We start from the raw sequence: 27,222 nt of genomic DNA, 5'->3' as shown, positions 1-27,222 counted from the left end.
ACATCATTTATGGATTTCAAATCCCATTTTGAAATCCCAAAAAAAAAATCAAAACAAACACCCCCTTAATATATTTACATATAGGATAAAATTAGAATTACAAAATTTGAAGAGGGCAAATTGGGTATGCAAAAGTTTTGACATATGTTTTCTCTTTTAGAAGTAGTATAGATTTGCGAAATTACACATAATTAATCTTGGACCAGCACTAAATTTTAAGGGAAAATTGTGTCAAGCCCCAAAAGCAATATATTCAAGTGTTGCAGTCCTTTTATTTTTTTTCTCATGTGGTTCAACTTCAATAAGTGTGACATCTTGTGTTGCAACCTTCTTTTAGCAATTATTACCCGCCAACTCAGCATAGAGAGATGATAAAAAGTACAAAGCCCCAAAATGCCCTTATCTACTCTATTTTTTCATATTATGTCTATTTAGAGTTCGTGTTAGGCCTAATTTCATGTTAGGTCTATTTTCAGTTCAATTTAATTCATATTAAGTCTAATTTAATGTTAAGTCTAATTTCATGTTAAGTCCAATTTAAGTCTAATTTAATTCTTTTTAAGTCTAATTTAAATCATGTTATATCTAATTCAACTTGTTTTAAGTCTAATTTAATCGGACTTAACATGAAATTAGACGTAAAAATTTTGAATTAGACTTAACACGATTTAAATTAAAACTTAAAAGGAATTTAACATGATTGAAATTAGACTTAAAATTTTGTGTTAGATCTAATAAAAGTTTGTGTTAAGTCTAATTTCATGTTAGGTCTAATAAAAATTCGTGTTAAGTCTAATTTCATGATAGGTCTAATAAAAGTTAGTGTTAAGTCTAATAAAAGTTCATGTTAGGTCTAATTGGAGTTCATGTTAGTTTTTTTTCGTGTTCGTGTTAGTTCTAACTCATGTTAGATCTAATTCATGTTAGTTCTATTTCATGTTCGTATTAGTTCTAACTCAAGTTCGTGTTAGTTCCAATTCGTGAACTAAGTTAGAACTAATACGAACTTGAACTCCAATTAGACCTAACATGAACTTTTATTAGACCTAACACGAACTTTTATTAGACCAAACATGAAATTAGACTTAACAGGAATTTTTATTAGACCTAACATGAAATTTTAAGTCTAATTTCAATCAAGTTAAATTTCTTTTGAAGTCTAATTTAAATCATGTTAAGTCTAATTCATTTTTTTTTATTCTAATTTAATGTTAAGTCCAATTAAATTAGACCTAAAACAAGTTGAATTAGACATAACATGGTTTAAATTAGACTTAAAAGGAATTAAATTAGACTTAATATGAAATTAGACTTAAATTGGACTTAATATGAAATTAGACTTAACATTAAATTGTACTTAATATGAATTAAACTGAATTGAAATTAGACCTAACATGAACTCTAAATAGACCTAACATGAAAATAGACCTAACATGAACTCTAAATAGACCTAACATGAAATTAGGCCTAACACGAACTCTAAATAGACATAACATGAAAGAATAAAGTAGATAATGACATTTTGGAGTTTTGTACTTTTTATCATCTCTCTATGCTGAGTTGACGGGTAATAATTGCTAAAAGAGGGTTGTAGCACAAGATGTCACACTTATTGGGACTAAACCACATGGGAAAAAAAAGTAAAGAAGCTGTAGCACATGAAGATATTGCTTTTAGGGCCTTGACATAACTTTCCCAAAATTTAATGCTTTCATTTTCTATTTTTGGATTTGGATTTCTTGAACATGTTTTATGTTTTTGAAAATAGCATAATTATCTTTATTGATACTTTTCTAGAGTTGTTTTTTATTTCCGTAGTTATTTAGTAAATATATTATCCAAGTGATGTATGGAATTTAATCAATAATTATTTGGAAGATATGAAATGCGATTTATTTATTGGATTTTTTTTCCGAAAACACCTTTAAAATATGATCATTATACAAAAAATCATCTTTTATTTTCAATTTTTATGTAAACCACCTTTATTTATTTACTATGGAACATTTGTGATATCTAGGGGGGGAGGATGCTATATTTATTGTGGGACAATTGTTATAGAAAACAAAATCCATCAAAATGTATTTTCAAAGAAAATTTAATCATAAAATAATGCGGACTACACTATAAAGCTTATACAATTTCTTTACTACGACAAACAAAAGTATGTGATTCTGAAAAAACTCCTAAATTTCAATAGGAATTCACAATAAAAGATCTTGAGTTTTTGCTTATTACAAAACAAGTATAAACTTTACGGGTTTAGTTATCAGTGCACTTGATCCTATTTAGATTAGACCTATCAAAACCGGAATATCAACAGAGCAAGCTTGCTGAAAACTAAGACCGGAACTCACTAAACACTGTTCGGTTGGTTAGGTAGGAAAAGTCCTCGCTAGATGACCATGGGTTTGAATCTCCTCCTAATAAATGTCACTGGGATATGTATGTAGAATAAAGTGTGACATTAGTTCATAACAGGTCTACTTGTGGAGTCAAATTGGAGATTGAGTCATACACACATACACACATTAGGTTTTATGCACGTGCAATGCACGTGGTTGAATATCATGATTTATTTATTTTTTTGTTTATTTCCTTACTATAATTTGTTTATCGGTTTCACTTTGATGGTTTTTGCTCACTTAGGTTTCTAAACTTTGGTTTTGTGATTATTTATTTACTTTAATTTTCATCTAAATGAGTTACACTCAATTTAAATTTTATGTTGATAATTGCATTGACAAGAAACAAATGTGTTATGACAAACTCCCCAGGATAAGCTAATATCAATCACACGAGAGCACTAAAAATACCAAGAACACACGAACACAAAGATATATGTGGTTCGGCTTGTAGCCTACATCCACGAGCGAAGGAGGAGAAAAACTTTATTAATTGTGAGGAATACAAAGTGAAATCTCTCAATCCCAAATAACACCCCAAAAGCCTAATACAACTCTCAACTAAAGAAATAAAAGAGAAGAATATCAAATAGGCTTCACAAAAGAACTCTCTCTTCTTGATTGGTGCTCTGAAGATTGATGCATCTAATTGGCTTGAAAGACTGTTCTCATATAGCCTTAAAGATCTTAGCTCCTTGTTGTCTAAGGAATAAAGAGTTCTAATAAGAATAGAAGTCCACATGTCTTAAAACCCAACAAGAGTCCAAGTAGAAATGAACCTCTAATGTAAGTAGGACTCCTGATCAGAACAAACCAACCTAAAAAGGAACTCCCAAAGCAATATGGATTTGAGTATTTGAGACAACCTATAACAAATCTCCACATTGACTCAAATGCGTAGAAGATTCCTCACTCCAAAATAAGCTAACTTACTCCACCTTCTCCAAGAGCCCCACAGGGCATCTAAGTGTTGTTTGCGTCGGGAACGATTTTCATTGCAGTTTCCATTACAAATGTTTTAACAGAAATAAAAGAGTGAACCTTACATGCGTAAAACTTTTCTTTACAATAAAAACAAAATTGGTGCTCCCTAGAAACACAAGCAAAAACTTCTACGTAGTAGTCTTTGCTTGCGTGAGATCTTTGCCTGTGCCGGGGATGCGTAATCCGTAGACCACCGATTCAACGATCCAAGTTGGACGTGAGAAGGTTTGACGTTGATGTTTCGATGTGGAAACAAGAACAGAAGTAAATATCTTAGCAAAGTAAGATAAATACTCTTCTCAAAATTAAATCTAAGTTTGAAATTGAGGAAACACCGAAGAGCTCTTGAAATTGCTTGAAAGTGGTGAAGAACTCTCTCTTTTGTGCTCAAAGATCGCCAAAAGCTCGTCTCTACTTTCAGATTTTTGTCCCCTACCATGCACAAGTGTGCCAAGGGGGTATTTATAGCCATTAGAGATTGTAACCGTCGAAAGGGAGTTGAAACAAATGGTGATATTTATCCCCTTTGGGTGAGACAGTGTTTACTATCTCGGCAAAAGAGGTGGTTCCAGCCCTTTTTGTAACTGTTGCCCACTCTCTTAAATTGTGTTAATTATCATGTTTTTTGAGGGTAGTGAGCATCTCTCACGGATATAACTGTTCTTAACATTAATACATGTTTCCCAGCAGTTATGGAGCCAAGTAGGCCCCGTAAAAAGTCACAAAACTATCAGAAGACATGGGCTACTGTCTTGCTATCGGCGAGACAGCTTTCACTGTCTCGGCATCCGAGATAGTAAACATTGTCTCGGATGCATGAGTTAGTGTATGCTGTCTCATCGATTGTGAGACAGCTCAGAGTCCTGTCGATTTGCCATTTTGCATGCTCCTTTGCTTCCTTTTGCATCAGATGATCTCCCCTGACTTAGATGATGACGTTCTTCATCTTCTCTTCGTCTTGAGCTGTGTTTGGAACCTATATGCAATTTTTTACACTTACAAGTGCAGCACGTATCGATCAAGTCCAAGCCCGACTTGAACTTGCTAACTGAAAGAGGACTCCTCAACAAATCGAATGAATTGTCCACACGATGACCGTAAATATTAGCTAAGTCATCACCTGAAGTAGCTCCTAAATAGCTGAAGGGCACAAAATTGTCAACCAACAATGCATAAGCTACTATATCTTTATATCTTCACGGTGGTCAGATATCTCATCTAGACTGATCTCTAGCAATAGTGTATTCTCACTCTTCCTGCAGCTGCTGAGGTGCTTCATCTACTTGAATGTGATCTGGCTACTGAACTCCCGTAGTCTTATCCTGCTAAAGAACTGAATCATAAAATTCTAACTCCACATTATGTCCTGTAGAGCGCGCCTTAACAACAACTGAAATTGATGACCATTTGAATCTCCTCCTAATAAATGTCACTGGGATATGTATGTAGAATAAAGTGTGACATTAGTTCATAACAGGTCTACTTGTGGAGTCAAATTGGAGATTGAGTCATACACACATACACACATTAGGTTTTATGCACGTGCAATGCACGTGGTTGAATATCATGATTTATTTATTTTTTTGTTTATTTCCTTACTATAATTTGTTTATCGGTTTCACTTTGGTGGTTTTTGCTCACTTAGGTTTCTAAACTTTTGTTTTGTGATTATTTATTTACTTTAATTTTCATCTAAATGAGTTACACCCAATTTAAATTTTATGTTGATAATTGCATTGACAAGAAACAAATGTGTTATGACAAACTCCCCAGGATAAGCTAATATCAATCACACGAGAGCACTAAAAATACCAAGAACACACGAACACAAAGATATACGTGGTTCGGCTTGTAGCCTACATCCACGGGCGAAGGAGGAGAAAAACTTTATTAATTGTGAGGAATACAAAGTGAAATCTCGCAATCCCAAATAACACCCCAAAAGCCTAATACAACTCTCAACTAAAGAAATAAAAGAGAAGAATATCAAATAGGCTTCACAAAAGAACTCTCTCTTCTTGATTGGTGCTCTGAAGATTGATGCATCTAATTGGCTTGAAAGACTGTTCTCATATAGCCTTAAAGATCTTAGCTCCTTGTTGTCTAAGGAATAAAGAGTTCTAATAAGAATAGAAGTCCACATGTCTTAAAACCCAACAAGAGCCCAAGTAAAAATGAACCTCTAATGTAAGTAGGACTCTTGATCAGAACAAACCAACCTAAAAATGAACTCCCAAAGCAATATGGATTTGAGTATTTGAGACAACCTATAACAAATCTCCACATTGACTCAAATGCGTAGAAGATTCCTCACTCCAAAATAAGCTAACTTACTCCACATTCTCCAAGAGCCCCGCAGGGCATCTAAGTGTTGTTTGCGTCGGGAACGATTTTCATTGCATTTTCCATTACAAATGTCTTAACAGAAATAAAAGAGTGAACCTTACATGCGTAAAACTTTTCTTTACAATAAAAACAAAATTGGTGCTCCCTAGAAACACAAGCAAAAACTTCTACGTAGTAGTCTCTGCTTGCGTGAGATCTTTGCCTGTGCCGGGGATGCGTAATCCGTAGACCACCGATTCAACGATCCAAGTTGGACGTGAAGAAGGTTTGACGTTGATGTTTCGATGTGGAAACAAGAACAGAAGTAAATATCTTAGCAAAGTAAGATAAATACTCTTCTCAAAATTAAATCTAAGTTTGAAATTGAGGAAACACCGAAGAGCTCTTGAAATTGCTTGAAAGTGGTGAAGAACTCTCTCTTTTGTGCTCAAAGATCGCCAAAAGCTCGTCTCTACTTTCAGATTTTTGTCCCCTACCATGCACAAGTGTGCCAAGGGGGTATTTATAGCCATTAGAGATTGTAACCGTCGAAAGGGAGTTGAAACAAATGGTGATATTTATCCCCTTTGGGTGAGACAATGTTTACTATCTCGGCAAAAGAGGTGGTTCCAGCCCTTTTTGTAACTGTTGCCCACTCTCTTAAATTGTGTTAATTATCATGTTTTTTGAGGGTAGTGAGCATCTCTCACGGATATAACTGCTCTTAACATTAATACATGTTTCCCAGCAGTTATGGAGCCAAGTAGGCCCCGTAAAAAGTCACAAAACTGTCAGAAGACATGGGCTACTGTCTTGTTATCGGCGAGACAGCTTTCACTGCTCGGCATCCGAGTAGTAAACATTGTCTCGGATGCATGAGTTAGTGTATGATGTCTCATCGATTGTGAGACAGCTCCGAGTTCTGTCGATTTGCCATTGTGCATGCTCCTTTGCTTCCTTTTGCATCAGATGATCTCCCCTGACTTAGATGATAACGTTCTTCATCTTCTCTTCGTCTTAAGCTGTGTTTGGAACCTATATGCAATTTTTTACACTTACAAGTGCAGCACGTATCGATCAAGTCCAAGCCCAACTTGAACTTGCTAACTGAAAGAGGACTCCTCAACAAATCGAATGAATTGTCCACACGATGACCGTAAATATTAGCTAAGTCATCACCTGAAGTAGCTCCTAAATAGCTGAAGGGCACAAAATTGTCAACCAACAATGCATAAGATACTATATCTTTATATCTTCACGGTGGTCAGATATCTCATCTAGACCGATCTCTAGCAATAGTGTATTCTCACTCTTCCTGCAGCTGCTGAGGTGCTTCATCTACTTGAATGGGATCTGGCTACTGAACTCCCGTAGTCTTATCTTGCTGAAGAACTGAATCATAAAATTCTAACTCCACATTATGTCCTGTAGAGCGCGCCTAGGGGTGGTAAACGATCGAATCGAATCGAATACTAAGGTGTTCGTATTTGTATTTGTTTAAAATTATCGAATTCGAATGCGGACTCAGATATTCATATATCTAGTTTTTCGAATTCGAACTCGAATACTTGGTATTTGATAAATATTCATGAATATTCACGAATACTTATCGAATATTAGAGTATATTTATTCTGCTAAAAAATTTGATTTTCAAATAATATTAAAATTCATAAATAAAAATTATTCCTTTTTAATATATGATGTATATATATTTAAATTAAAATTTTAATTAGAAAATAGATTTAAGATTATTTTATACTTAAAATCAGTATATAAAAGTTAAGTAGAAATGGTAAGTGAATTAAAAATATGACATCATATGTGCAATAATACAAATAATAAACTGTGATTAAATTTTAAACGAATATTTAATAGACAAACGAATCGAATATACATCTGGTTAAATTCTATTCGTTAGTAAACTCGAATACTAAAAAATATTTGTTTAGTAGTAAATGAACTACCGAATCGAATATGATCGAATAGTTATTCGAACAATTATCGAACTATTTGTTAATTATTTGGTTCATTTCCACCCCTAAGCGCGCCTTAACAACAACTGAAATCGATGACCGTTTTTGGTGGAACATAGCAGATTCATCAAAAGTAACATCACAACTAATAATAATCTTAGGAGACTTCGGATCAGGACACCACAATCTAAAACCCTTAACACCTGATGCATAACCTAGGAATATGTACTTCTTCACTCGTGGCTCAAGTTTCCCTTGACTAACATGCGCATATGCAGGACAACCAAATATTCTAAGATTAGAATAATCTGCATGCTTACCGAGCCAAACCTCCTCTGGAGTTTTACAACTAATAGCAGTAGATAGCGATCGATTCACTAAGTAACAAGCCGTATTCACTGTTTTCGCCTAGTATTCCTTGCCTAAACCTGCATTGAACATCATACAACGAGCTTTCTTTAATAAAGTTCTATTCATACGTTCTGCCATTCCATTCTGTTACGGCGTGCGAGGGACTGTACGATGTCTAACGATTCCTTCATTTTTGCAAAACTCATTAAATTCTCCTCCACAAAACTTAAGGTCATTATCAGTTCTAAGGCTCTTAATCAGCTTCCCAGTCTGCTTTTTAATCAAAGACTTCCACTGCTTGAAAGTCACAAACACCTCATCTTTATGTCTCAAAAAGTAGACCCAAACCTTCTTGGATTAGTCATCAATGAAGGTCAACATATATCTGGAACTACTACCGTTCGAGGTAACTTGAGAAGGTCTCCAAAGATCTGAATGGATATAATCCAAAGTACCTTTAGTCTGATGCACTGTCGTACTGAAGCTGACTCTTTTCCGCTTCCCAAAGATGCAATGCTCGCAGAATCCTAATATTCCTGTACTCTGTCCACATAAAAGACCATTCTTACTCAACTCGGTCAATCCTCATTCACTCATATGACCAAGTCATATGCCATAATTTAGTAGTATCAACTTCTGACATCGACGATGCAACTACGGCCGAGCCGGTAATGGTAGAACACTACAAAACATACAAGCTGTTGATCTTCTTTCTTTTCATAACCACAAGAGAGCCTTTTGTAACCCTAAGAACTCCATCTTCACCTAAAAAATTGTACCCAATGCTATCAAGAGTGTCCAAAGAGATGAGATTCTTCCTTAAACCTAGAACATGCCTAACATCTGTCAAAGTCCTGATGACTCCATCATGCATCTTTATCCGAATTATGCCTTTCTTAATAGTCTTGTATGAGGCGTTGTTCCCCATACGAACAACTCCACCATCAATAGCTTCATAAGTAGTGAACCAGTCCCGATTAAGACACATATGATAGGAACAAACCGAATCCAAAATCCAATCATCCATACTCATGTTTATATTATCTATAGCCAACAAAATCACATCTTCAGCAATATCAACTTTAGCGAAGTCCTCCTTTGATTTTTCTTCATACTCTTCTTGTTTATTTTTTGTTATTTAATCTGTAACTATCGGTCTTGATGTGCCTTTTTTTCTTGCAATATCTGTAGGCCAGATTCCTATGCTTCGACTTATACCTGTTACCTCCAAAGCCCCTTTCTTTCGATCTTTCTCGAACAAACAAGCCATCAACTTTATCGTCACATTCACTTGTGGTTAACTCTTTGTCGATCATCTACTTATTCAATAACTCCTCTTTGACGTTCTTGATACCAATAGAATCTCGACCATAAATCATAGTATCCCTGAAGTGCTTGTAGGAAGGCGGTAAAGAATACAATAATAATAGAGTTTAATCTTCATCATCGATCTTAACATCAATCTTACTCAAAATCTATAATCACAAAATTAAATTCACCAATATAAAATTTGATGGGTGTTCCTTCCGACATCCGAAGTGTGTACAAACACTGCTTCAAGAGGAGGCGATTAGTGAGCGACTTCGTCAAATACAAATCCTCTAATTTAGACCACAAATCAGTGGCTGTTTTTTCCGTGAGAACTTTTTGCAAAACTTCATCTATCAAATATAATTGGATCGCTATGAGAGCTCTATCATCCAACTCATTCCAATCTTCCTTCGCCATAGTTGTCGGTTTCTTTTGTTTCCCGAACAAAGCCTTCTTCAATCCACTCTGTGTCAATATGGCGATCATCCTAACTTGCATAAGGCTGAAACAGATGTTGCCGTCAGACTTCTTAATACCCCACTTCGTAGTAGTTATCATCATCTTCTTGTCCGATCGATAGCTGAGGGTTCTGATACCAATTTGTTATGACAAACTCCTCAGGATAAGCTAATATCAATCACACGAGAGCACAAAAAATATCAAGAACACACGAACACAAAGAAATATGTGGTTCAGCTTGTAGCCTACGTCCACGGGCAAAGGAGGAGAAAAGCTTTATTAATTGTGAGGAATACAAAGTGGAATTTCTCAATCTCTTAATCCCGAATAACTGTAATACCCCAACCCTTGAGAGGGTGATGTAATTAGTATTGATAGATTTGATTGGAATACTCATACCACCAAGATGCATCTTCTTTTCGAAACCCAACTCTTAGAAACTCCAAAGTTAAGCGTGCTTGGCCTGGAGAAATTCTAGGATGTGTGACCTCCTGGGAAGTTTTCCAGGGAACGCGTGAGTAAGGACAAAACGTGCTGAAAAGACATGTGGTGGTTTGTGAGGCCAGTCTATCAGATCTAATAGCGTACCGCCTGTCTGACGGGTGTTTGCCGTCGCTGTTGGTTAGTTCTCCCAGCGGGGAGAACGTCACCGTGGGTTGTAGCATTGTGGTTTGCGCCGGAGTGAACCGGCGCTTCCTCCGAGGTAGGTGTCTGTGTGGACCGCTTGGCGATCCATCTGGCAGACCCTTGCCTCTTGCGCTCGATCTCTGGCTTGGCCTTGATCGATCGCGAGGGAGTGGGCTCCTCCGATGAGACTCGGTTGGAACCCTCAGGTGCGGAGGCTTTGACCGTCTGAGGTCGGATTAGTATTGATAGATTTGATTGGAATACTCATACCACCAAGATGCATCTTTTTTTCGAAACCCAACTCTTAGAAACTCCAAAGTTAAACGTGCTTGGCCTGGAGAAATTCTAGGATGGGTGACCTCCTGGGAAGTTTTCCAGGGAGCGCGTGAGTGAGGACAAAACGTGCTGAAAAGACATGTGGTGGTTTGTGAGGCCAGTCCATCAGATCTAATAGCGTACCGACTCCGAGATTCCGGCGTTACAATAACACCCCAAAAGCCTAATACAACTCTTAACTAAAGGAATAAAAGAGAAGAATATCAAATAGGCTTCATAAAAAAACTCTTTCTTCTTGATTGGTGCTCTGAAGATTGATGCATCTAATTGAGTTGAAAGACTGTTCTTATATAGCCTTGAAGATTCCAGCTCTTTGTTGTCTAAGGAATAAGAGTTCTAATAGGAATAAAAGTCCACATGTCATAAAACCTAAGAAGAGTCCAAGTAGAAATAAACCTCTAATATGATTGGTTGTGCAAAGTCTAATGTAAGTAGGACTCTTGATCAAAACAAACCAACCTAAAAAAGAACTCCCAAAGCAATATGGATTTGAGTATTTGAGGCAACCTATAACAAAATGTAATCCAAAGTAAATTTGAATTATTATATTATTTGGACTGACATGAAACAGAAATTATCATGAGAAAATATAGTGTTGTGAAAACACTTCAAAAAATAGCCTTATAAAAGGAAGATGAGTAATTAAAGCTAATAAGACAAGACGATTGTTTAAAACTAGGCTAAACTAACACAAAAGAGAATACAGAGTTTGTTCCTAGTCCTTGATAGGCTTTAAAAAAATTATAAACTAACATTAATCCTAACTCTAGTACATTTCTATATGGTGAAAGCACCCACATAAACATATTAAAAGTATAAAAAAGTTCATGAAAATACGTTTTAAAAATTCCTAATTTACGCAACGATAAAATATTCTAAAAAAATATTTAGAAAACAATATCTTTCATTTCTTCTATTCTATTTTTTATTGAGCCAAAAGAGATAGTAAACCTTAAATTAGAAGTTGAATTTATATAATTTAATGAAAGAATATAAAACAACTACCATTTTCTTTGCTAATTTTAGAAAATTTAGTTTTTTTGTGATTTTGAATTTTTGAGGGTGTGTTTTGCAAAATTTGAAACTATAGGAGTATTTTTTTTTAAATTTTAAATTTTAAGTTGGATGTTTGTAATTTTCATGTTTAATGTCTTTATGGTAAATTTTCGAATGTCAGGATATGTCTTGCAACTTTGAATTTTTGAGGGCGTTTTTTATAATTATTGAAACTTTGGATTGTTTATGGTAAAATTTGTTTTTAGCGGTCTGTTGATAATTTTTAAATTTGATATGTACCGATTATAAGTTTTGAAATATTAGAGTTTGTTGTTATTTTAACTTTTGAAGGAATTTTTCATAATTTTTATAACTTTGAAGTTATTTTTTATAAATTTTAAAATTTTAAGTTCTTGATCTTAATCCATTGAATTCACATTTGTTATTTGCAAGTTTTGAAAAAAAATTTAAGGGTGCTTTTTTATTATTTAAACTTTTGAGAGTATTTCTACAATTTAAAAAAATGTTGAGGGTGTTAATTATAAATATTGAATTCTTTGGAGGTTGCTGTTAATTTTTAAATTTTATGTTTGTTATTTTAAGTTTTAAAACATGTCAAAATGTTTTGTGTAATTTTAAAATTTTGAGGGTATTTCATGTAACTTATGAATTTTTTGGGCTTTTTGTAATACTTCATATATTGTAGCATGTTAGTTCTTTACTTTAACAAACTAATATTGATGAGCTATTTCATGTATTAGTCTTTTTTTTAAATTGTTGACTTATTGGTAGTTCACATGAAATTAGGATATGATATAATTATGATTATGATAAATTGATATTTAAATAAATATTCAAAATAATGAATGACAATGTTGACCATGTAAAGTTTTTCCCAAACTCGCACTTTTAATGAAAGTATGAAGTATGATATGATATGATATGATATGTTATGAAGTATGAGTGGATGAAACTTGATACCAAGCACAAGTTTTTGTGCTTTGATAGTGAGGTGATTTATTCCCATCCACTTGTTCAAATAGGAGACCACATTCATATGGGTTAAAAAGTGCATGAAAACTAGACATCTTACTATAAAGCACAAAAATTTATGCTTAGTACAAAGTTTCTACATTTTTCATATATATATATATACAAATTTAAAAAAAATATTATTAAGATTTTTTTAATTTATCAACACAATAGCTTACAAAGTTTAAAACTATCACTAACATAATCTACGTAATGTATTGAATGCTAAAGTATCTTCAAGAAATTTAAAAAAAAAACATAACAAATAAATGTTTTCTGAAAAAAGGAAAAAAAAGACAAAGGAAAATCAAAACCGTGATAAACGGTATAGCTTTTACCACTTGTCACAAACACAGCCTCCCACAAAAATCAAGAATCCCGATCTTCTCCAAAATTGTAGGCCCAAAACATCGAAGGCCCATCAGTACGAAGCAGCGCAACAGCAGCAGCAAGTCAGATGAGTGAACATTAAGCAGATCCGTTATCATGCGCACCTCTCCGTTATGCTGTTTATTAAAACCCCTTCTCTTCCCTCTCCTCTTCGTCCACTCTCATGTACCCGCACGCGCGCGAGTGCATCGACGTGGAGGTCGGAGGATGACGTCATCACTCTCCACGTTCCGCATTCCCCAGTGGCGTGGCGGCGCCGGAGGCGATTACGATGAAGGAGCGGCGACAGCGAGGCCGAGGGAATCTCGTCCACGTCTCTGATTTCACGAGCGGTGAATTGACCTAATTTTTCTTTTTGTGCTATTTATAGAATTAGATAGAGTAGGTTTTGTTTTCGAAAATGTTCTTGATCTGCTACATAATTTTATCAGGATGAGTTTCTATGAGGCAATTTAAGTTGAAACCAATCTTGGAAAAGATAAATGCTAGTCTATATAAAGTTAGATTGAGATTTTGTTGGGGATCAAAAGATAGAAACTTGGTTGATATTGTATGGAAATGTGCAATGGGAAGCAGTTGTGCACTAGTTAGGACTCATGAGCTGTACAGAATCTTAGTTGACCGAGCAAAGAAAGCTAATGGCAAACCAAAATGAAAGTTCAGTGAAACACGAAATACTAGTACCATAAAATATAGCTATTAGAGGCAATTTAGTTTTCATTGTGCAGAGAAGGATATAACCATACCGTGCACAGATATACTCAACAATTAACAGTTACTTAATTTAGAACCGACACAATTGGATCTGCGACACCAATTAGGGGGGAAAGCCCTAAAGATGATAACTGATCCCTAAAGGCGATCATTGTTTCCAATCCCTTCTGCTCAGTAGTCAACAATGTAACGAGGCAGTGAAGTATGCTTCGTCGTTATTGAATTCTGCTTGAAATTCATTATTCTCTACAATCAAAACAGGGATTCAAGTTTCCTCCCACCTTTGTCATAGGGGCTGATGAAAAGATGGTCCAATTGTGTGTTCCTTTATGCACCCTGATATCCAATTTATGGATTATATATAAACTACAACTTTGGTTTAGCTTTTTATATGAAAATACAAAGAGTCGAGAGGAGAACACTAACTACCGACTTTTTGTTGCAGGCAGTTCAGCGTCTAGAAATCAGGCAGTTTTGGATAAAGGAGATTCGCTCGCAACAGATGAGGGGAATGCTTATACCTCTAGTATAAATCTTTCGCAGAAGAGCAAGTCTAGGATGAGCCCATTGAAATGTTTTGGGGTAGAACTTTCACCTGACAACATGGCAGTTGCTATTGTATATTTTGTTCAGGGAGTCTTAGGGCTTGCTAGGCTTGCTGTGAGCTTCTACTTGAAGGACGACCTTCATCTTGATCCAGCAGAGGTGTCTCATATACTTCTTTTGTTAACAGACACGTTACATATATAAATTTGCATTATATTTTGCCATGCTTGACAAATGACTAGTACAGGTTGATGTATCTTCTTCAATCAAAGGAACTGATGGATCTTTTGATTTTTTTAGACAGCAGTCGTATCCGGATTTTCTTCCTTGCCGTGGCTGATAAAACCTGTTTATGGGTTTATCAGGTCTAGTGATCTCCATATGTTTGTCGTCTTCACATTGTATCTTTTCTATTGCTTATTTGAAGTTCTTCTGATGACAGTGACTCTATCCCGCTTTTTGGTTATCGGAGAAGGTCATATCTTATTCTCTCTGGGCTTCTTGGAGCACTTTCGTGGTGTTTGATGGCCACTTTTGTTGACAGCAAATATAGTGCAACATTTTGTATACTTCTTGGGTCTCTTTCAGTTGCCTTCTCAGATGTTGTAAGTGCCACTGTTTAAACTTTTGTTGAAGTTCCATTCTACTTGCCATTATTTGCCTCTGTTATCATATCATTTCTGATTACACATATATTGTTGAAGGTGACACTGGGTTCATTTTTGTAGACTAGAACAGGGAAAATGCCTTAAACAATCTTGTCAGAAGTAGTAACGAACTAGTCCTTTTACTGACATTGACAGTATAACTATGCCTTGTTGCTTGATTGCTTTTTTTTGGACTGTTCAAGCCGTCTCATGGTGAGCAAAAGTGATCTAACAATCATCTCATAGTCTCCCTTTATTGATTTGCATGTGAGTTACGGAACTGCTTCACCAGCAGGGCACATTCATTATAAATATGAGTTAGAACCTGTTCCTAACATTGACTGCATTTAGGCTGCTTGCCGCTAAGGGTGTATGTGGCATATGGAATTTCAAGAGGAAGAAAGAAAGCAGAAATTCNTGCAAAAATTAAAGGAAGTTCAAATTCCATATTAGTCTATTTGTTTGGCAAATAAAAAGTGAAGGAACTTGAAGTTTGTGAGGAGCCGAGGAAGCGATGCAATTGTTTATTACTCATTTCAAGGTTCAGAGATAAACTTGAGAATTAAGTAATATATAATCCATGACTTTCCTCTAGAGAGTTTTTTTGGGGAGGTTATCTTATGTAGCACGTGGATCTTACAGGATGTAGAGTTTTCAATTCTTTTTTCATACTTAATGTATCTAACATGGAATCTAGAGAAATTTGAGTAATTAGTACCTGATTTCCCTAAACTCACCTCCACATTTCATATGCGAAAACACCACCACCAACCTGTTCTGGGAGCACTGTGGTTAGTGATAATTTTTGCTCCTTATACATTCTGGTCAACTTTCAGCACCACTCATAATGATATTAGCTAACATCCTTAGATATGGCATAGGTTGTAGATTCTATGGTTGTCGAAAGGGCTCGTGGTGAGTCACAGAGCACGTCTGGATCTCTGCAGTCTTTATGTTGGGGATCTTCAGCATTTGGGGGAATAGTCAGTGCATACTTCAGTGGTTCTTTAGTGGATGCTTATGGTGTGCGGTGAGTAACTTGACCTGGAATTAGGATGGGCATGATAGCATTGCTCTAAGATTGATCCCTTTTGTTATATCTATAATCTGCAGGTTTGTTTTTGGTGTAACAGCCTTGCTTCCCTTAATGACCTCAGCAGTTGCTGTCCTTGTCAAGGAACAAGCAGTACTTCCTTCCAGAGTGCATAATCTGACAATTTCAAGTTCAAGTTTTATTGAAAGCACAAAGCAACATATAATGCAGTTATGGGTTGCTGTCAGGCAGCCTGACATCTTTTTTCCCACATTGTTTATATTCTTGTGGCAAGCAACACCACATTCGGAGTCAGCCATGTTTTACTTTACGTATGCTTCTACTAGATTTCTATTACTTGCTTATTTCATACAAATTTACTCACTTAAGTATTTTAATTTCTTAACCTGGGATTAATTGCAAAATATTTTCTCATAATTGAAAGTGTTAAGACTTAAGTGATCAGATATTTTCTTTTGCTGTGTTCTATAAATAGTTTATGAAAATCGAATTATTTTACAAATTTACTGGAGTATATAGTCTCATCATGCTAGCTTGCTCCTGTTTCTTCTCAAAGGCACCAGCGTAATGTTTGAATAATTTGAATTATGCTTTTAATATCTTGGGAATTGGAATCGTGCTTTCTATTATTGTTACTTGTCGCAAATGTTCAAGAGAAGAAAGATGATTCTACTGTCGGAGATGCAGTAGAATAGGTGCATACATGGTCTCTTAAGCTGCCTTTGGATAGTATCTGGTGGTTTAGTTAAGTGACCTACAGTCCATTTCTTTAGGTAGGTCTGGTATTTCTTTCTTCAATTGCTAGTTGTAGCAGACGAAAATGGACAGGAAAAAAGAGTCTTACAGGAAATTTCTCTGCTTAATGGTCTTTGTAGCTAAACATAGGATAGATAATTGAATAATGAGAAAATTTTCGGTTTATCTTCCTTAAATTGTTGGATTTAGTTGAATTAGGCCACGATTAGTGCACCTCTTAAGTATTTGATACTAGATATGCAAAAAGAAAAGGATAAAATCTGTTTAGATATTGATGTGCAAAAAGGCACTGGTTATACTTTTAATCATAAGTTAGCAAGATAGTTGATAGAAGCTATTTGGAGTAGTATATGTTGCTTGATATATACTACGTGTAAATATATGATCATATGATCATACATGAATATGGTGGTATTTCAGCGAAGAGGGTTTCCATGCATTTTATGCAATTTTATTTTATGGGATATAGATGTGAACCGTTCTTTCTTTCCCTTGTTAAAATAGTGTGAACTATGAATGGACTAGGTGTTGGTTTTGCTTTGCTAATTATTGATTTGTTATATGTATTACATATAACACGAGCATTATATAAACTTTCACAGTACAGGTGTTTTGATGTGTAAAATTGTATTTTTCTGGTGGTTTTTGCAGGACAAATAAACTTGGCTTCACTCCAGAATTTTTGGGGCGGGTAAAACTCGTTACTTCTATGGCATCCTTGATCGGTGTAGGGATCTACAATACATTTCTGAAGAATGTTCCATTGAGGAAAATTTTTCTCCTGACAACAATTTTAGGTTCGGCCTTGGGGATGACACAGGTTTTTCTTATTTATTTCTCATCTTTGTGTAGTGGTTTTTAGTTTCATGTGCAAAATATCTTAATTAATGTCTGGATTATGTGTGCAGGTTGCTCTTGTCACAGGATTGAATCGACAGTTTGGCATAAGTGACGAATGGTTTTCTATTGGAGACTCTTTAATTATAACTGTTCTCAGTCAGGTGAACGTCTCCTGAGCTTTAGAATCTGCTACTATCAATGGAATAAATTCCGATTTGTAGAAATTCGAGCTAAATAAACTGTTGACTGCCGGTAACTTTTGTTCTGACGAAGGAGGGAACGCATAAAACTTAATAACACCTGAGAAACCTTTCCAGTTTCTGAAGCAAGTTCTTTTATTTTCCTTTCTTGTTGCATAAAGTGGTAGCTGGAAAGAGCCATTTCATTAGTAAAACACAACTATTCGGTAATCAAATTCATAGCTCCTGCCCTCCACAAGTGGTCTAGTGGTTGGAGCTGGGGGCCTTGGCTCAAAAGGCCAAAGATCTATCTGTGTCTATGACATACATATCCCCAATTTTTAATTATTAGACATTACAACACTTGTGCTATTCTATGATGTACGGATACGGATACGAGACACGGATACGACACGGACACGGATATGGGATACGGCAAAATCCAAAAAAATAGGATACGGGGATATGGCTAGGAATTTTTTTTAAATTATTATTATATATAGAAAAAATTATAAAATTCAACTAACAATCTAAATTATGAATCTATCACAAAATAACAAGTTTGTAAACAAAAAAGAATTGGAGTACATACTTATTCTATCACAAAATAACAAGTTTGTAAACAAAAAAGAATTGGAGTACATACTCTACTCTTTCCATCACAAAATAATAAGTTTGTAAACAAAAAGGAATTGGAGTACATACTCTACTCATTCCATCACAAAATAACAAGTTTGTAAACAAAAAATATATCAAGATGAAGTGGAAGCGACCTGTATACTCACTAGTGTTGCATAGAACTCATATCATTCTAATTGTGCAAGAGACCTGTATACTCACTAGTGTAAAGATTAAATTTAAAATTGTGAACCATGCATATCTAGATTAATCCATAATTTAAGCATTCCCAGTCACTAGTTAAGATATTGAGAGAGAGACAGAGATATTGAGAAGTATCCAGATGGTATTTTACATCACCAGTCCCTGTATATAGCCCAACCTCATCAATAGGCTTCGTCACACCACCAAATTCACTAAATATCTGCCTCAATGGCTTCCTAACAACATCACCCAACACATTAAGCCTTCCTCAATGGCCAAGAAATTCTCAGACGGAGATATTGAGAGAGAACCAGAGAGATGAAGAGAGAGAGAAGAGAACTAGAGATATTGAGAGAGAGAAAGAGAGATAGCCGGAGATATTGAGAAAGAGAACCAGAGAGACGAAGAGAGAGAGAGAGAGAAGAGAACGAGCGGCGACGGTGGAGCTGCTGAATCGACCAGATCGAGAGAGAGAAGACAAGATCAAGATAGAGATCTTACCTAGCGAGAGAGAGACCAGAGAACGAGCGGCGTCGGAGAAGACGAGATCTGAGGAAGAGATCGAGCGGCGTTGGTGTCGGAGATCAAAGGATGAGATCGAGCAGCGTCGGCGTCGGAGATCAAGGACGAGCGGCGTCGGCGTCGGAGATCGAAGACGAGATCTGAGGAGTGAGGACGCGCTGAGAGAAGATGAGGACGAGCGGCGGTAAGTGATTTTAGGGTTTCGTTTTGGGTTTTTGGGTTTCGGTTACGGGTTTTGTTCACATTTTGTTCGGCGATTTTTTGGATTTGGTGAATCTCACCCGTATCCTCTCTACTTTTGACCGTGTCAGCCCTGTTTGACCATTGACCCGTGTCCGACGTGTCGTGCACGTGTCGAGGCGAATCCGTGTCCGATTCGAGTCGGACACGGATTCGTGGCCTCCGGGGGCGAATCCGTGCTTCATAGGTGCTATTCACCTGGATTTGGATTGTGAAAGGGGGAAGCCAGGTCCCATGGTTTAATTGGGTTGGTAATAAGCCAGGACTCCTCGCACAAGAAAATAACAAAATGAAAAAAAGAAATAAAAAAAGGAAAAAGAAAAAAGAAAAACAAAAGCTCCTTTATTTGGTAGAAGTCAAAAATTAAAGAACTCCTAACTGTGAGCTAAAAGTTAGTTTAGAAGGTATTATATGCAAATGTCTAGCCTTGTATGTTAGATGACATACGAAGTATGTATGACCTATCATTAATCTAAAATATAATTGGGTTATAATTTGAAGATATATGCTATTGAGCAAACTGTACTTCTGAATTGACTTTAGGAATTTAGGCTATTTTTTTCCTATAGTTAATGGATGCGACAAGTTTGCTTGAACTCTGCATCACTCCATGGTCTTGTCCAACATTTTCTTTTTTCATACCTAGTAAGCTATGAGGCTTTCTAACTCATTTTATTGACTTTGTATCAAATCATTGTACAAGGAATCAACAAATATCTGCAGCTTCTATCTTGCTACATTTTGTTGTTGACTATCATATATCCCCATAATTCTGTTCTGATCTTACTTCTGTTCCCCGTGTCTTAGTTCTTCCAATTTCTCATGTTTCAATTGTATCTTCTGCAAATCTGTGTAACTGCCTGAGTGATGCCACATCCATGCCTTGGAAAGAGATATTGCATGTATTTTCTGCTTTTAGGATTTCGAGGTTCTTGACTCTTGTTCTCAGCTGGGTCTAATGTCCGAGAAGATCTCCTCAAGCAACACTGCTTATCGAACTATCAGATGGCAACCTCATGAATGCCAGGTAGAAATGGAAACCTACTTTCAAGGACGTTGAATGGTAGCTATTTTTAGCTATTTTTATTTAAATGGAAACCCACTGCAAGAACAAAAAGGAACTGCAATCTGCACAGCGTAAAAGATGTGGATAGTTACTTAAAAAAACATTTGTAGAATGATGTTAATGAATAATGACAGTCAGGTCAAGGATCATTGTACATCCTCCTGAAAACTACTCCTGAAAACTGGTGGAATATGGATACAGTTATACTGCCATCAAAAGTTATTAAGGTCACTGAAGCAAAGTATTTATCAATCTCTAAATATATGGAAAATCTAATTACAATGCCATTTCTTTGAAATTTATTTACATTGATATGAGGGATTAAATTATCACAATACGCTATAACTACGGGTTCAAATTAGATGGTTGTAAGATTCTATTTGGCTTTTTCCTTCTTATCCATGTTCTTCTAAGTTCATAAAGTCAGAAAATCAATAACATCAGCCTCAGTTTCCTGTTAATGACTAACAAGGTGAATTATATCACAGGCTTCTTTCATGCCTGTTTTGGTATTAGCTGCAAGATTATGCCCTTCTGGCATGGAAGCAACTTTGTTTGCTACCCTGATGTCTATTTCAAATGGGGGAAGTGTAAGTGGTGGCCTGTTTGGTGCTGGACTAACTCAACTTCTTGGTGTCACCAAAGATAGTTTCAGCAACCTTGCTCTCTTAATTACTATCTGCAATCTTAGCTCATTGCTGCCTTTGCCCTTGCTGGGACTACTTCCTAGGGATGCTGCAGATACCAAAAACATGGACAGTGAGCTGACAAAGCTGAGTTAAGCTTTAGTCTCTGACTGGCATGAGAAATGAACGCACAAAGTAGAGCTAGAGTTTCAGCAACTGGACTTGATTCTGGGAATTCTTGGTCTCATTTCTTCCAGACAGAAGTTGGAATAACTGGTCGAGCTGATTTTTCATTTCAATGCACGACGATGACGGGAATACTTCTATAGCAGACAAAGTTCAATTTACTTCTCAGATAAATCGTGAGGTGGATTCTGTGCTATAACGGGTACACATGCATCATTACAATACACATTCTCTTGTATTAATTTATTGGTTAAATTTACCTCTAACTGTTAGAGAAACAGGTGATATTCTAACTGTTAGAGATGCAAATTTTGTAAGTATGTCAGATTTTTGTCCTTGTGTCTCATTTTTCTTTACTGCCGTTCAGACTTCCTCGTAAAATTACATGGTTCTTTTGTAAGTTGTACTGTTTCTCAAAAGGGGCAAAAAAGTTGTAGTCTTGTAGAATTAAAGAGGGAAGTTTGAAATGGACGTCTTATATGTACATGGACTCAGTTCTGTTTCCATATTCCTGTACTGTGTTGGTCTTCTGTTCTGGAACTAATATTCTCCTGAGAATCCAAATAATTTTATGCACTCAACCTTGCATGTTGGTTCTGGTCATTTACTGGTATCTGAACTCTAGAGCAATGTAATCTTTTGTTCAATGGAAACATGTCGTCTTTCATACATGTTCTTTAGGCAGCTCCGTATTTCTTTCACAGTATCCAGTGCTTTAAGTAGAAGTATGGCCAGTTTGGAAATTTTGTTCATATCAAGTTGGGAGTCTATGAGAAGCTGAGGTGTTCACCGGTCTATTCATTGAAGAAATGTTGAGCTCATTGCCCAAGAACTCGCTGGCATCCATTAACAACTCACTAGGTATGGAAAAGAACTACTCCGATTTCATCTTTGTAACATTACATATTTCTTGGAATAATTCTCTTGCAGTATTTTTTCTTAGCTATCCATGTCCATAATAATTTGCAGTTTATTTACGTCTCTGATGCATTTGTGGCAGCTAAGCTTTGGTATGCGCACCTTAAACTATTTGGGTCTCTGAGGTTCCAACGCATCGTAATAGACTCAGAATTAATGCTCCTAATTTAACATAAATTTTTTGTAGTACAGTGTTAAAATTCAGATTTTCTTTTCACTTTCTTACATTCATTGATATATAACTTATAGAGTTTGGTCTCTTGTCTTCTTTTTCTACTTCATTTTCCTTAATGCCCATCAACTTTGGAGTTGTCATTTCCTGCTTTCTCACTGCCAAAAGTGTTCAATGACATTCAGTAATATAGATATTATACTATGCAGTTGCAATTTCCTGTAACATAAAGAGGTTATTTTCCTAGTGAAAAGAGAATTTTAATGGTAGTGAAGTTTGTCTGCATCTTCATCATCAATCATTTCCATGTGTTGAGTCAAAGCTAGAACACTTAATGGGATTCTTGAGTTAGCATTCTTTAACAGCATATGCATGTATATTGTCTTGATTTGGAAAGATATCCTGGATCTCTTGATACCATTAGGTTATGTATTTCTTTGATTTAAAAAGATAAGCTGGAGCTTTAGCTATCAAATCTCACGCCTGACATGATATTTGCTGAATATCCTGTCAGTAAGTTTATATTAAAGTGTCACTTCTCATCTCGCATATAGTGTGCATATCTGTGGAAGAAAGTTGATGCATGGTAATATTTTCTACAGAATAATAATTCTGTAAACCAATTGTGTTTTTCTTCTTGTTGGTAATAGTTATTTGTCACTAAATTTCGATGTACAATGCGCGTAGTCAAAGAAGTTGGATAAAGTTGATGCATGGTAATATTTTCTACAGAATAATAATTCTGTAAACCAATTGTGTTTTTCTTATTGTTGGTAATAGTTATTTGTCACTAAATTTCAATGTACAATGCGCGTAGTCAAAGAAGTTGGATTCAGATGTCTGTAACTATGACCCTGGGTTATACTGTAGTCAACAATCTATTTGATGATGAATGGATAATTGGCTTATAACCCCAATGATTTAGGGGTGTTTGCGTGCGCGCACTTGGTCTAATTGGTTCAAGAATAGCAAGCTACCTATGTTGACTATGATGATTGAGGAATCAAATTCTTGCGGTGAAGGACTAAAGCTTTTGATTGTCTTTCTAGTTCTCTATATTTTTCCTCATTAGTTACAGCGATGAATGAGTGAGGAACTGGATTTGCAGTGATCTGAGTATTAGACTCATAGGTTATGGAGTCAAGTAGAAGGGCTTTTTGGCATTATACTGTGATGCATACTATGATTGAATGTAAATAAGGCTGGCAAATGATTGGAAGTGGGAAAGCAGTAAGTTAGTTGAAATGGGTTTGGTACACCACATTTGGTAGAACAAAAGCATGTGAGTGCATGTGGGTGACTCTGAATAATTAAGAGGAAGACATTGAAATTAATCAATATTTATGATGATGTGGAAGAAACCAAACAACAACCATGTGAGAAATCATTGAGATATGCACTACTGTTCTGAAGATGATACTCTGATAATGTAGAAGAACGCAGAATGCAACTGAGTCATGAGCTTAACAACCTATTAAAATAAAGAGAAACCTAAGAACAATGTAGGATGAGACAAAATAATAATTATTCCCTTTTGGTGGCTGAGAGTCCATAATGTTTCATGTCAGCAGTGACTAAAGAGTAGAAATCTTAGGGTTTTGCCTTCCATGTGGCAAAATTTAAACAAAACAAAAAGGTTCTTATCATTGTCCTTTAACTCCATGGAACTGATGTATGCAATTCTGGTAACTGACATTATATCATGTCTAATATCTTCATTACTATCTTAGCAGCCGATATTTACGACTTCATGTAGGTGATATATTGGGCTGAAAATATTGTATATTGACATGATTATCCTTTCTTGTTTAGTTTCATTTGGATTATGCAAGGAATCAGTGAAGTTGATTGGAATCTTTCTCATCTTATATTTAGCTTTGTCACTCTCTCTTTGCAGAAATGGCCATATTAAGACAATGAAGCTGAGAGCAGCCAAAATGAGAGGAAGTACAAGTTATGTGTCGATGATCACAGTTGACATAAGCGAAGAATTGCATGTGCTTGGTCGATATCATGTTTTTTGTTTACAGGCCTGAAGCCTAACAAGAAGATGACAGGGTGAGCCCCCTTGTGTTTGGATATGTCTCTGGTTTTCTCTTTCTGATGATTCAAAAGAGTTATGACTTTTTCCTATGTTCATATGTTCATTTGACTACTGACTATCTCGAAAGTTCAGGGATCAGGAGGCAGCTAAGATGGATACTTCATAGTGTACAGAAGTAGACATTTGAAAATATCAGTTCAACGCTTGATGGATATTTCACCTGCCATATAATTCTATCTGAAGATTCAAGCACTCAGGTATTAAAATTTCCATACTAGTGATAACTTCAGCATTTACATGATATATGGAGTTCGTTGCAGTAACGTTATTGACAAAGTTTTTCTAGGTCACTCCGTTCTTTTTTATTTACAAATGATTGCTCAATTAGAAAATTAGACGGCAACCCACAATGAAGGTCATTAGTCCAACCGCTTAATGAGTAGGTCAACTTGATTGTCTATAGGCATTATTATAGGCTGGTGGGTAATCTACATGCATGATTACAGTGGATTCGTAGGATCTATTCTTAGATTAGTGTAACATTAAAGCCTTGTTAAGAAAGGATTTAGATTTCTTCAATTCTGCTTTTGAAAATAACCGTATCCTTAATCATACTCGTGACTTGTTCCTAAAACTAATACCGCTCCCTCTATAAATTTTTGGTTATTCATATTTTTCACCCACTTGCTAGTATTAATGATCTCATGAAGATTACAATTAGGAAAGAAAAAGATAAACGCTGCATTGGAAGCATGTGTTCCGTCCAAGTGATCCAACTGTTTCCTTGTGATTTTAATTAAGAGTATTAATGCTATAGCGCTAAAAAAGTTGAGCAGATTGTGACTGCATTCATTCTGGTTACACAAAGATAAGTCATGGTCATCAGAGAAGACATTTCCATTCCAACTTAAACAAAATGTCCCCTGGTCATCAAAGAAGACTTTTCCATTCCAACTTAAACAAAATGTCCCCTTCTGTGGCCTAGAAAATTCTGCTTATCTTCCTATTTGTCTCTTAACAAAGTTTGTTATATTGATATGTGCGTTAGAATTTATCTCATAAATATGAAATAGGTTAATGTTCTTGTAAGAAAATGTGTTAGAATCTAAGCCATTTCTTTATCCATTTTTTTCTTAAAATGCAATCAGTCTCTTGAGGTATATTGCACCTTACTTAACCATTGACCCAAATCTAATCTGCTCGGATAATGGTATCATGATCTCTCAACATGGCTATAAACTAAAACGCACTTCCCTTGGGCTCGAAGAGCATCAAAGCCTACAAGCATTTTCTCCTTTTCTTTATTCAACCTATTCTAATCATTAGTATAGCCAAAGCTAACTGCAATGTCAACATAGCGCAAACTACCCATGACAATAAAAATAACAAATAAATGAGACAAACTGACACTTCAGCATAAAACTTCCAAAATCTTCAAACCCAACTAGTTTAAAAATACATATAAAGGGAGACCAGCCATGAGCCCTCTGCCCCCACCAAACTTGTCCAATATCCTACCCTTGAAACAAGGAGCAATTTATGGCTGATTCCTCTTAATCCCATATAAATCCTCATTGCCAGCTCTCTCCACTCTTGCACAATCCAAACCTCATCAAAATCAGCATCTATCTTGATCAATGGAGATTGAGTCTGTGAAGTGTAAGTGTTGTGGCTTGAGAGAGGACTGCACACAAGAGTATATAAGCGCAGTGAAGGCTAACTTTGATGGCAAGTGGCTTTGTGGGTTATGCGCAGAGGCAGTGAGGGATGAGGCCGTGAGGGGGAAGAGGAGCAAAGGGTTTATTGGGGTGGAGGATGCTGTAGGGGCACATATGTCATTTTGCCAGAACTCACGGTCGAATCCGGCCGTCCACGTGGCGGAGGGAATGAGGCAGATGCTCCGGCGGAGGTCCAGCGATGTGTCGGTGGGTTCGGGGTCGGCAGTTGTCAAGAAATTTGGGAAGTCCTTGAGTACACTCAAGTAGGTTGAGCTTTTGAGGTTCAACTAGTTAAAAGACTATGGTTTTGATGATGATGATGATGATGAATAAGGTTATTAGGAAGGTGATTAACTTGACTGAATTTGGTTTTTCCTCCAATTGTTGTTTATGTGATCTGAAGGGCTCTGACTTGTTGAATTGTTGTTTGTTTGATTGGAGATGATGGAGCTAATATGCATAAGCAATGTAGCTTGTTGTTGATTTCATTTTCGTTTCTGTATATTTTTTAGCGTCCTATACTTTGATTGATTAAATGTTTGAGATTAAGCAATTTCATTAACTTACGAAAAGGTGGGTATATGAATGGTATAATGCCCGGTCCATTAAGCAATAGGCTCTCATGTCCTCCACTCATAATAAAGGAGATTTGCGACTGCACTAACAATAGGGAAAAATTACACCCAAGTCTATGAAAACGCATCAAGGCTAAATCAATGGATCCTAAAAAAGCACGAAATTTATCTAGCTTTACTACTGATATGGCCTTCCAACATTTTCTAGTGAATATTGATGGGAAAAAAATAATAATAATAAAGAGCAAGCATAATCCGGAGCAGGGAAGGGACACCCTTTTTTTGGAAGCCTCATCCTCCGCTGAGTACGCATGGAAGGAATTCTTGATGTAGGTGGATGAAAATGACAAGTTTGTAGGACTCCAGATGAAAAAGACTCCAACACGAACCTAATTCAAAAGCAGGTT

The 27,222-nt window shown here is 36.0% G+C and overlaps 2 protein-coding genes across 3 annotated transcripts; both read left to right on the top strand.

Annotated features, from left to right (window-relative positions):
* LOC109832978 (folate-biopterin transporter 1, chloroplastic) lies at positions 13,472-21,882 on the top strand. The gene is made up of 9 exons (XM_020400500.1): positions 13,472-13,522; positions 14,350-14,609; positions 14,751-14,815; positions 14,893-15,055; positions 15,979-16,127; positions 16,211-16,462; positions 17,559-17,727; positions 17,816-17,908; positions 21,065-21,882. Exons 2-9 carry the CDS (start codon positions 14,463-14,465, stop codon positions 21,356-21,358), a joined length of 1,332 nt encoding a protein of 443 aa, XP_020256089.1. The 5' UTR covers positions 13,472-13,522; positions 14,350-14,462; the 3' UTR covers positions 21,359-21,882.
* On the top strand, positions 21,987-26,728 carry LOC109832979. Of its 2 annotated transcripts, XM_020400501.1 has the most exons (4): positions 21,987-22,249; positions 24,376-24,536; positions 24,655-24,779; positions 26,104-26,728. In XM_020400501.1, the coding sequence occupies exon 4, from the start codon at positions 26,160-26,162 to the stop codon at positions 26,505-26,507; it is 348 nt and encodes a 115-aa protein (XP_020256090.1). In that variant the 5' UTR covers positions 21,987-22,249; positions 24,376-24,536; positions 24,655-24,779; positions 26,104-26,159; the 3' UTR covers positions 26,508-26,728. The 2 variants fall into 2 exon arrangements, with proteins under 2 accessions (XP_020256090.1, XP_020256091.1); XM_020400502.1 differs by lacking the exon at positions 21,987-22,249 and having other exon boundaries at positions 22,278-24,536.

The sequence above is a fragment of the Asparagus officinalis genome, chromosome 3 (genome assembly GCF_001876935.1).
Source record: "Asparagus officinalis chromosome 3, Aspof.V1, whole genome shotgun sequence".
Taxonomy (NCBI): Eukaryota; Viridiplantae; Streptophyta; class Magnoliopsida; order Asparagales; family Asparagaceae; genus Asparagus; species Asparagus officinalis.
The sequence above is the reverse complement of the archived record's forward strand: the minus strand, read 5'-3'. Positions and strand labels throughout refer to the sequence as shown.

Excerpts from the sequence above, each read along its gene's own strand:
- LOC109832978 (XM_020400500.1), top strand. The coding sequence starts at position 14,463 with ATGAGCCCATTGAAATGTTTTGGGGTAGAACTTTCACCTGACAACATG. Across the intron at positions 16,128-16,210 it reads GTGGATGCTTATGGTGTGCG|GTTTGTTTTTGGTGTAACAG; the intron begins GTGAGTAACTTG and ends TATAATCTGCAG. Across the intron at positions 17,728-17,815 it reads CGGCCTTGGGGATGACACAG|GTTGCTCTTGTCACAGGATT; the intron begins GTTTTTCTTATT and ends TTATGTGTGCAG.
- LOC109832979 (XM_020400501.1), top strand. The coding sequence starts at position 26,160 with ATGGAGATTGAGTCTGTGAAGTGTAAGTGTTGTGGCTTGAGAGAGGAC.